General features: G+C 44.6%; 1 protein-coding gene across 1 annotated transcript in view; it reads left to right on the top strand.

Annotated features, from left to right (window-relative positions):
• LOC118322878 (E3 ubiquitin-protein ligase RBBP6-like) overlaps positions 1-11,134 on the top strand; it is a 21,182-nt gene that overhangs the window by 8,517 nt on the left and 1,531 nt on the right. Inside the window, exons 9-19 of the mRNA XM_035654715.1 lie at positions 496-599; positions 702-872; positions 1,187-1,338; positions 1,639-1,738; positions 1,816-1,882; positions 2,241-2,283; positions 2,369-2,680; positions 2,855-2,998; positions 3,713-5,908; positions 6,328-6,421; positions 6,621-7,209. Of these exons, the coding sequence (XP_035510608.1) occupies positions 496-599; positions 702-872; positions 1,187-1,338; positions 1,639-1,738; positions 1,816-1,882; positions 2,241-2,283; positions 2,369-2,680; positions 2,855-2,998; positions 3,713-5,908; positions 6,328-6,421; positions 6,621-7,209 (3,972 nt within the window). The remainder of the gene's footprint in view (positions 1-495; positions 600-701; positions 873-1,186; positions 1,339-1,638; positions 1,739-1,815; positions 1,883-2,240; positions 2,284-2,368; positions 2,681-2,854; positions 2,999-3,712; positions 5,909-6,327; positions 6,422-6,620; positions 7,210-11,134) is intronic.

The raw sequence follows: 11,134 nt of genomic DNA on the forward strand, positions 1-11,134 counted from the left end.
ATCTGCTGAAAGTGGAAAGTTTTTTCTGTGCTCAATGGAAATCAGATGTTAAGGGGCGGGGTCTACTAGCACAATTTGTGACATCACCAATAGTTTGGAAGTCAAATCCTGGTCCAGTATGCAACTTGTACAGTGTGATGTAGAATCCACCAGTGCACAGACGCTGAGAATGGACTTCACAGTGAAGTAGGAGACATCTTGTGTCCAGCAGGAAAACTTTAGAAATGGAAAACATTTTAATGAGTTGAAAGAGTAGACGTCTTTTCAACGATTTTAATGTGAGTTCTAAGCAAATATTAATACATGTCTGCATATAATATTTTGATATTAATAAAAAATAATAGCTGCTAAAAATGTTCCCACTGTTAATATTACCACATGTTCACTCAGACATTAACAAACAAGGTTTATGTTAATATATTATGTTAATAAAATGTGCTGTAGTCCCTATTCAGTCTGATATTTACACTTCAACCGTCTTTATCTCTTGCTCAGGTATTCGCAACGCCCTGCTGGATTCAGAGGAACACGTCTGCCCCACTTGTAGCCAATCCGATGTCTCCCCTGATACCCTGATAGCTAATAAATTTCTCAGACAGGTGAATTGACAGACGAATGGAAAACATGTGTTGATGTTAGAGTCGGAGGGGAATGGAGAGCATTAATTTAAGCTTCTTGTCTGTCTGTTACTCCCAACGCAGGCTGTGAACACTTTTAAGAAAGAGCGGGGCCAAGCTAACAGTCTGGGAGGAAGGTGTGGTACCTCCCAATCCCAAAATCCAACCCTGATTCCGAGCCCTGTCCCCACCCAACCGCCTCTCACCATTCAGAGCCAACCACCGAAGCCTTACCAGTCAAGCCACAGCCAGCAGGTGAGCCTCATAATGATGTGTTTCATGTAGCACTGTAGCTGCGTGACTCAGGAGCAAACAGAATAATTACTGTTTTATTTTCACAATCAGATGTTTGTCAGAGGGATAGTCTTCAGAAAAAAACCATTGAAACAATTGTTGGAAACCACAATTCACTGCATATTTAAACTAACAGGAAATATGTATGTATTTGGTCATTTATATTGTCTTGTGTAGATAATCGTTGTAATTTAGTATTATGCAAGTGTCATTTTTCTCTAGCTTGCCCGTATCTCTGATCCCTGCTATATTCTCTTTCTGCCTCCCCTCTTTAGGACCTTCTCCTGTACTGCTCACAGGCTGCAGACACCCCACCATCGTCTCAGGTGTGTGGGGCTCCTCCCACAGCAACAAGCCCCGCCTCTGCTGCTAAGACACCGAGCACGTCCCTCCAGCCTGCGCAAAGCCCCCTGGAGATATCTGACAAGTAAGGTCACTTGGCGATGCAGTGTGTGTGGCGTTGGTGATGTTGGTTCACTCATTTGTGGTGACTCATCAGATTTCTTGTCATGGTAGCTTTAAGTTATAAAAAAGAAACTTTAGAAGTTGTAATCCTTTTCTGTTTTATTTCTAAGTTCTACTTTCTAAGTAGATTGTAGAATGTAGTTGCTTCATACCCACAGAAGTTGGTGAAATCTCTGATCAAATATGGCACCGTGGATTCGAGACTGAAGAACTTCAAACAATCACACTGTGTTATTGTGTGATCTATCTTCTGTTTATTCAGAGAGGCTGAAGAGACACATGATGACTCAGCGGCTGCTGCCCCTTCTGTCCTGGTTTCACACAAAGACTCCACTGCTGCTCCATCACAACCGATACCACTGGTTAGGACACACAGACACAGACACACTAACTGCACGCAGAAAAGTTTCTCTGTATGAAATCTGTGATATTTTTTCAGGTTAACGACGCTCCAGCGGCAGAGCAACCCCAGACAGTCAGTGTGAATCTTCAGCAGTCCCCCGCAGGTGAGTTACTAAGAAGCAGTGTCTCTTTTTGTTTATTCATTATACTGTGATTCAGACTATTTTGATAATTGATTAATCTTTAAAGTAATTTTTCATGCAGACAAAAAAAAGAGAAGAAAACTTTGTTTTTCAAATATGTAGATTTCCTGCTTTTCCCTGTTTTATATCATATTAAACTGAATATCTATGGGTTTTGGACTTACAATACAAGGCATTTAAAAACATCACCTTGGACTCCTGGGATGGGCATTTTTTTAAACGATGAATCTAGAAAATAATCGGCAGATTAATTGATAATGAAAATTATCATTTGTTGCAGTCATTATACTGTAAAATATTTTTTTCCCTGAATCCACAGGTCCAGCTGCAAGACACCCTGGGCCCCCAACATGCTGGGATAGGTCAGTGAAACATGTATGTGTTTAGATACTAGTCTGTATTTTCTATCTATCCACTGTCTGATATCATTTCCTCTCTCCCCCACAGCTCCCCCTCCTCAGGTTGTCCTCCTGGTGGATGGAATAAATCGAACACCCAGCAGCTTCCTCCCTCCTCTTCCTCTTCATACCCAGCAACTCCTCCACCCCTCTTTCCCTCCCCCCTTTTCCACACATTCCTTGCTGCTCAGCAGCCTCTCAACAGTTACCCCCCTGGGTACCCACCTACAACGCCCGTCTGGACGCTCCCAACCCTCCAGGGGGCCCCCATCCCTTCCCTCTGCTCCTCTACCACCGCCTCCTCAATCCCCGCCCTCATCCCCAAGGAGTGGTACATGAATCAGAGAAATAAGAAGGAAAGGTAAATGAAGCACTCAACTGGTCTCATTTTCACAAGCAGCAGGTTGCTGAAAAGTCTCCAATCATCTTAAATTGTAATTATAGGGGAAATAAATTTGCCGGCTGTTTTAGTCTTTTTTAAATGGTCAGGAGGAGGAAGACCTCTCAGTTGCTTCCCTCTCTCTTTGTCACTCAGGTCACCTCACAGAGGATCTACCTACAGACGCTCCTCTTCTCGTTCTAATTCAAAGTCTTCTAAACCCAAGTCTGGTCGCTCCTACTCTCACTCTTCAAGCAGATCCAGATCCCGTTCCCGGTCCAGGTCCCAAGGCAGATCAAGGTATCTTGTGCAATTTTTCTGATTTTGTTACCTTTTTTTGTATTCTGTTTTCCACCATTAAAATGATTCTTACAAGATCTTGCATTTAATGTGTTGTCTTTTTTTGAAAAGTGAGCCTCTGGTACTCTGGTACTGTGCAATGGACATATTAAAGGCCAACCAATATTGGATTTTTGATATCAGTAGTTTAAAAGTTTTGGGGTTTAAAAATTCTGATACCACTATATCTGCCAATATTACCTTTTTTATATAAACACATTACATAGAACAGTATTGATACAGATTGCTGCGGATACATACTGAACTGGGCATTTTAAAGTTAAACAATCAACTGGTCAGTGCTTTTTGGACAAATTATGTTATGGTGACACTGTTTCTAAATGACCTCAAACCAAGGTTGGCATTTCTTTCCTGCAGTTTCTTGTTACTTATCGGCCGATACTGATATAAATGCTCTAATATTGGCTTATTTCTCGGTCTAGCTTTAGCCCATATAATATACTATATATTTCATCAGGTTATTATCAAGATTTGTGTAGGATGGTGAAATCTTTTACACATTGGATAAAATATCCAGTATGACTATCAGGAGAAATAAACATGGAATGAATGTGGTTTCTGTGGGGAGTACATCAACTCAATCAGTAACAAAGCAATGGTGCTTTAAAATATGTGTGATATTTGACACCATGATTTTCTTTTCTTTTCCGCCAGGCCCCACTCGCCTTACTCCCGCCACAGGGACCTCCATAGCCGCTCCCATTCCTCCCACTCTTATAGCTATGGTTACAAACGTTCCCCTACACCGTCCTCATCATCTTCACCTCGAGTGGGTTACGACTCCAGGTCCAAGTCACCGTCACATCACCGCAAAAACAGCCATCACAGTCGGCATCACAGTAAGAAATCAGCTTTGAGCAGCTACAGCTCCAGGAGGCGAGGGGAACGCTCCCAGAGGGAAACCGGAGGCTCAGGGGGGAGTTTTGATAGTCACCTGTATGCTCAGCATGCAGAACCAACTAGCAGCCTGGGGCTGGACAGAGAGCGCTACCTGCAGTGGAAAAGGGAGTACAAAGAGTGGTGTGAGAAATACTTCAACAGCTATGTCGGACACTTCCACCAGCTGCCTCCTCCCCTCCTCAATCTTCCTCCCTCTCTTCTTCCTCAGTGGGGGGACAGAGAAGGAAGCAGAAATCCCTCACACGCCAACTCGGAATCTCGCAGCCGACCACAAGGTAGGCGCACTGCCCGGAAGGACGAGCGCTCTCCTCCATCGCAGTCATCCAGTGACAGCCGCTCCCCTCCTCCTCAGTCTTCGAGTCATTCCACGCCATCTCAGTCATCGAGTGACAGTCACTCTACGCCATCTCGTTCGTCCAATGAAAGCCATTCCCCTCCCTCCCAGTCGTCTAGTGACGGCCGCTCCACTCCATCTGAAGACGGGGCTCAGCTGAGGGGATATCAGCAGAAGTGCGCTGAGAAGTACAGCCACCTGCCAATCACAAAGGGCAGTGAGAAAGTGGAACTACAGGAAACGAGTAAAGACGACAAGCACCTGATCACAAAGAATTTAAAGAATCTCAGAACCTTTAAATATGAGCAAAAGAGCATGAAGAATCATGAGGAAGGAAGAGGAGAGGAGTCTTCAAGCCCTGATGCTGCAGACCCTGGACCAAATACCTGCAAAGACGGCCCCCCAATACAGGACAGAGCAACTGCCAGTGAGGCCTTAAAATCAATCCAGCCACTCTTAAAACCAGATAAACGTTTGGATAAAGACTATAAAAGGAAAAGCGGAGAGCAAAGGAATTTGGAAATAGATAAAGGATGGAGAAGAGACAAATATTCAGACTCCAGGCAGGATGTGGAGAGACGGCGCAAAGAAAAGCCCAGCAAAGGGGTATGCAGGGTGGATACAGACAGATACAACAAACCTGGAGGCAGCAAAGCTTCTGACTCAAGATCAGAGAAGAACAGAAAAAGAAAAGGAGAAGACATGGAGAGAAGTTCTGTTAGGGCTCAAAGCAGCAGATGCCTGAAAACAGAAGTTGCAGAGGTCCCTACAACCCGCAAGAGTGAATCACCTGATCCATTTGACAGAAAGAAGCAAAAAACGGAGAAGAAAAAGGAAAGGAAAACATGGCCTCTGACACAGAGAGACATCTGGGAGGGAGGGGTAGTGGTGAAACCACAGAAGAAGATCAGCATCAACATCAACCTGGATGGGAAAAGGAAGGAAGAGAAAACTGAAAAACAGGACTCGTCTTATTTAGAGAGCATCAAAATTGAGAAGACTGACAATGTAGAGGAGGAGAAGTCAAACAGAGGAGAGACTGAAGTAAGGGAAAATAAGGAATCCAGCAGAGACGAGGAAAGTTTGTCTGAAGAAAAAATAAAACCAGATGAAAGACAGTCAAGACCGATATGGGAGAAAGCTACATTCAGAGATGATAAGGTAGGACTGAGGGAGAAAGCTGAAGGAGAGAAGAAAGAGAGCAGAGAAGAGGATGACTTTGACTTATGGCATAGCGCCCTAACAGGAGTGGAGGAGGAGGAGGAGGAGAAGAAGGAGAGTAAAAAACAGTGGGAGGAAGGAGACGGGATGGAGGGCAGAAAAATAAAAGAGTTGACAAATGACCAGAAGAGGAGTGTGAGGGGAGAAAAGGAAGAAGAGAGAGTGAGGAATTACGGTGTACGACAAGAGATGGGAGAGTTAGTTGCAGGTACTCCGAAGGAGAGGGCAGAGGGAGAAAACAGAGGAAACCTGTGGGGAGAGTCCAAGCCAAAGAAGGAGATGATGGAGAGAGAGAAGTGGAGGATGAGGAAAGAAGACACGATGAGGTCTGAGTCACAAAGGCGCGGAAACAAGGACCACCATGAAGAACCAAACACCACGGTGGACGATGGCAGGTCAGAATGTTACTTATGTGCTCTTTAACGTTATTCCTGCAATATTTAAAACTGATATGCAGAACATGGCTGTTTATTTAGATATATTTTTGATGAATGATGATTGTTAGCCTGCACTGAACGGCGGACTCCGCCACTAACAATAACAACTTACACTGTACATTCTGTTTCTTTTATTCTGTTTCTTGTCTATTGGCCCACATGCGCAACCAATAACAAGAATAGATACTACGATTAGAATGTTAATCAAGTGTCATTATGTCAACATATAATTAGTTGGGTCTAGCTAACAGTTAGGAAGTTTTTTCTGTCAAACACAGAAAGTGTTGAGTTCTTTCAAGACAGGATCCAGACATAAATCAGATTCTAGAGTAGAGATGTGTACTGATGTAAAGTTTGTGTGTGTATGTTAAATGCAGCGGCTACGAGGATCAGGAGAGGAAGAAGGTGGTAAAAACTGTGGAGGAATACACTCAGAACAGAGCCACAGACAGAGAGGAAGAGCTCGTACAGGTGTGGAAATATAACGTAAATTCATAATCATTTGTGTTTTGTATGATTGTATGATTTTTGTCTTGTATAATTATTCTTTGGTTGAACTGCTTTGCTTTGTTTTAGAGTTTCATGAGTCAAACTATTAACTACAGCACTCATACATGCATGCACAGAGCAAATATGTTTATCTCAGTCACGTCCTCACTCTCTGTCTCAGGTCCCTCGCTCCAAATGGGAGAAGGAAGAGTCTGAGGATGGCGAGCAGGATGAAGAAAAGGTCAAAGTTGAAATGGGTGCTTTTGCAACATTTCTGCCCCCATCATCCTTGTCTGTGACAGCAGAGACACCAGAGACACCAGCCGACAGGGAAACAGAGGGAGAGCATGAACAGAAGAGACAGAGGTCAGTGGAAACGGAGAGAGACGGGGCCAGATCGTTGGAGTGGGAGAAAAACTCCAGCTCACACAGAAATGTGGCTCCCTCTAGTGGCAAAGACAGACCTGACAGCACCATGTCTGCAGAGAGAGACAGGGAGCGATGGATGGAGATGGAGAGACCCAGGGACAGAGAGAGAGGGAGGGACAGCGAGAGACAGAGAGATAGGCAGAAAGAGAGCAAAAGATCAAAAGAGAGAAGAAGGGAAGAAGAGAAAGGGAGAGACATGGAGAGAGAGAGGGGGCACGGCAGCAATGCCTCGGTCCAAAAGAGGAACCCCTCTTCCTCCTCTCACTCCTACTCTTATTCGACAGCACATGACACAGAGAGGAGAGACAGGCAGCGAGGGGACGACCAGAGCAGCAACAAGACCTCCTCCTCCTCCTCCTCCACTTCGACAAGAGATCCGTGACAAGGCTCCTCTTTTGGAGATATGAGATGGAGATGTGATGTGATGTGAGTTAGGATGCCTCTCTCCTCTCTCCTCCAGTGATCTGATAGCCAGTAATGGGCCCTGTAGCCGTGAGCCTGGCAGCACTGCTCACTCTGGCTTATGTGTCACACTGTACCCAGCATTCACCAAGAGTTAGTCGAGCGCAAGCAGCCGGGATATTGAGACTAGTAAAGTGTGTGAGTGTGTGTGTGTGTGTGTGTGTGTGAGAGACAGAGAGGCAGATATATACACTGGCAGACTGACTGACAGTAAGAAGCAGAAACAGTAACTTTCGTGAAGAGTTTAAAAAAGTGTTTTACAGTAAACCCATGGCTGTATTTCGGCTGTCTTTCTCTCTCATTTTCAGTCAACCTGAAGTTCCTCTTTCCCCGGCTGTTTATTTTAGAAAGGTGGCTTTGTTCCATTTACCGTACCCACTCCCTCTGCAGCCTCTACCCCCGTCAGACAAGTTAGAAAAGGGGAGCGACGAGGAAGAGGAGGAGGAGGGGGTGGGGGTGGAGGGGTGCATGATGTTTGGACAAACGGACAACCCGAACAGGATATAGAGGTCTACAGCCTGTGGGTGTGTCGGTTTGGCCGAGGTGCAGCTTGCACACAAACACACATGCGCACGCACAGACTCACATGTACACACAATCGTGGGAGTGTTCCCGCTGGAGGGCAAAGTCTCCCTTCCTCTTACACATTCATTCTCTCCTTTTCCCTCTGTCCCTTCATTCCCCCTTTCCGCCGTCACACCCCTCCACACCTCCTTCCTTTAGACCTCTCTTTCTCCTTCATCCCTCATTCCTTCTCTTGTGACAAACCGCCCCTCCTCCTTCTGAAAAGAGGAAAAAAAGAAAGTGTTAAAGATACAGAAGAGTTGGCCAACAGCAATGAGAAACTAGGAGGGAGAGGCCAAAATCACCACAGGGGACAATTATGGCTTAGGCTGTGTACATACAAGTGTGTGCGTGTGTATTTGTGTGTACGTGTGTGATTGTTTTTGGGTTTGATAGTTATAGAGGCGTTGAAGATAGTCCTGGAAGCCACTATCTGTCCTTCACAACTATTTGTCCCCTCCTTCTCTCCTCTATCCCTCCTTCCCTCTGTCTGTTTGGACCTTCAATTCCATCCTGTCAATTCACACTGTCACTTCTGTTTTAACTCATCTTGTACACTGGAGCTATACAAATACAGTATATGTGTGTGCGTGTGTGGTTTCATATCAACTGTATGGGCTTCAAATAAAGGCAGGGCTGTGGGTTAACTTCCTCTTCATCAGTAGGATCTGTGAGCTCCTGTGTCTGTTTGTTTGCTTGTGTAAAACCGGAACTTCCAGGTTCAGTATATGAAACAAGAAAGGGGTTGCTCACAGTGACAAGCTCACATAGAAATAACTCCAGTTCCCCTCAGCTCTGATTAACTTTTTAGCGCCTTTCAGCTCATTGTTTTGGTTTTCCTGCCAGCAAACCTAGCTGTTTTGGTTCACTGCTCTCATCAGGTAAGAGGTTTGCAGTGAAAAAGCTGTAAAAACTGTAGACTACCTGCTCAGCACCGAATCATGAACAAAGTTAGCGACTAGCTGATGAACATAGTAGAGACAGCAGCTAAGGAGCCAGATATTTTTCTCAGGTGTTAGTGGAGGCCAAACAAAGCCAAACACAATAATGTTGCTTTGTATCTGCTTAATGTGTAAATAGGCAACTGTTTGTCTTGTTCGACATATAAATGTAAAGGGTAATAATATGTCAGTGTTGTGTGAAAAAGCTTTTGCAAGTTCAAATATGATCCCAAAAGCATAGACAGAGGGAAATATAAAGACAAGGACAGATAAGGGAGAAACCATTATGATAGCGTATAATCTGCACGTTGCCACACTGGAAAACAGCTGTAGGTTTTTTTGCATGATAATTGCTGTTAAAATTAAAGTCACAATGGCTTCATATTCATAAAGTTGCAGCTGCAGTAGATACTCATTTAGCTTAACCTCAGGAATATGTTTCACCTTTTAAAAGAGAGACTGCATTAAGTTACAGAAGCAGCAGTGAGCCAGGAATTGACTTCAGGACTTGCTCTCTACATGCTCTGCTTGTTATCTTTAGATACGATGTTAGTTTTGCAAAAAGAGGCCAAACTGTCCTGTTCCATCTACGCCCCCTCCTACCCCCACCCGACTCCATCAACCCCTTTGCCCCAGATCACCTGCCTGCCCACACTCTTCATTGTTTCCACCTCCCTACTTCTCTCTTTGCAACTCTCACTACCCTCATACACCAGAAGCAGCATGCAAAGAATAACTCCATCTGATCCATTTGATCTTCTTTCCACTCTCTCTATCTCTCTCCTCTGCCCCCATGCCTCTTCCTCGTAATGGAGTATCTCGGAATCTAGAATGGTTCATGGGGGCTTTTTTCAGGTGGGATCTCCCATAACAGGGGTACACATAGTTGGTTTTTTTTAACGCTAATTCCCCAGTTGAGACTACATCTGATCTGAGTGAAAACACTTTAAGGGACTCTCATGTGAATTCGGAGTGAATGAGAGAATACTTCAGGACTGGAAAGGTGATGGCTGTTGAGAAAAGTAAATGAGGGTTTCAGAGTTTGTTCTAAGAGTGTATGTGAGTGTGGGAAAGCATTTGAGATAGATAGAGAGGTAGAGAGACAGTGTGTGTGTTTGCATGTGTATATGGTGTAATTGTCTGTGACCCTGGCATTTTTTTTTTCTTTTCGTGGTTAGACTGTTTGGCCTTCCCATAGTCCCTCTGGCCTCAGAGACATCCAGCCTCAAGGTTTAGCGTGTGTGTGTGTGTGTGTGTGTGTGTGTTGTACAGGAGAAGAGAAGGGAGCGATGGGGGTTAGAGGTGGATTTGATAGCTCAGGACACCCAGACCCCTCTCCACCCTCTCCCCCTCCATACCCCTCTGTTCAGTCCTTGATAAGTGGAGCCGGAGTCTGTGGGGGTTAGGGATTCCTGTCTGGCACAAACACACACATACACATAGAAACACACATGCACTGGGATCCGCCCGCTCTACATTCCTGTGTCCGACTAAGGAAGCAGCCTAGCCGTCTTCCCCTCCACTCCCAAATTATCCCCTTCTCCTAAAGTCAGTGCATACTTATCACACGCCTCTCTACCTCTCTCTACCATTCTGACTCATACATACCTCTTCTATCTCCCATGTTTTTGTCCTCTCTATCCTTCCACTAAGCACTCTGCAAACAGCACGTCTAATCATTTAGTAGTGAGTTGTAAAATGCTCTCTTGGAGAAAAAGATCTGCCAGTACATTGACATAATGTCACCTTATTGCAGTCCAAATACATTTCATGTCTGGTGTCATTTTCATGAAAGAAGAAAGACACCTGGAACTAGATTAGAAACTTTGGAATTCACTCATTATATATTTTATATTTTATATTTTAGGAAAAATTTAATTCAGAAACTTAATTTCAGATATTTCTGCTGCTTGTCTGTCCCTCTGTCACTGTTTTTATCACTGCTCACCCTTTTTAAATGTTTTCTCTCATTGCTCAAACTCTCAACTTTTCCCCTTTACCCCATCTCTCCCTTTCACCCTCTTATCCTCCACCACCCCCCTTTCACTATCTGACTATGTTTATATCTTTTACCCCTTTCTCTCCTTCCCTCCCTCCCTCATTCTGTTCCTCCCTCCCTTCCAGGGGTGTGTAACAAGGGTTAGGAAGGGGTCATGTGGTCTCACACTGCCCTTCTCTCTAATGGCTTCTTAATGAGAGAGTCAGAGAGGGAGAGAGAAGCAGGGAGAGGAGCAGTTTTGAGTAGCGGGGTGAGATATCAGTAGTTCCGCTTAGGGCACTGACTCTGTGTGTGTGTGTG

Source organism: Morone saxatilis, unplaced genomic scaffold (assembly GCF_004916995.1).
Source record: "Morone saxatilis isolate NCDOM2014 unplaced genomic scaffold, NCSU_SB_2.0 Contig14, whole genome shotgun sequence".
Lineage (NCBI taxonomy): Eukaryota > Metazoa > Chordata > Actinopteri > Moronidae > Morone > Morone saxatilis.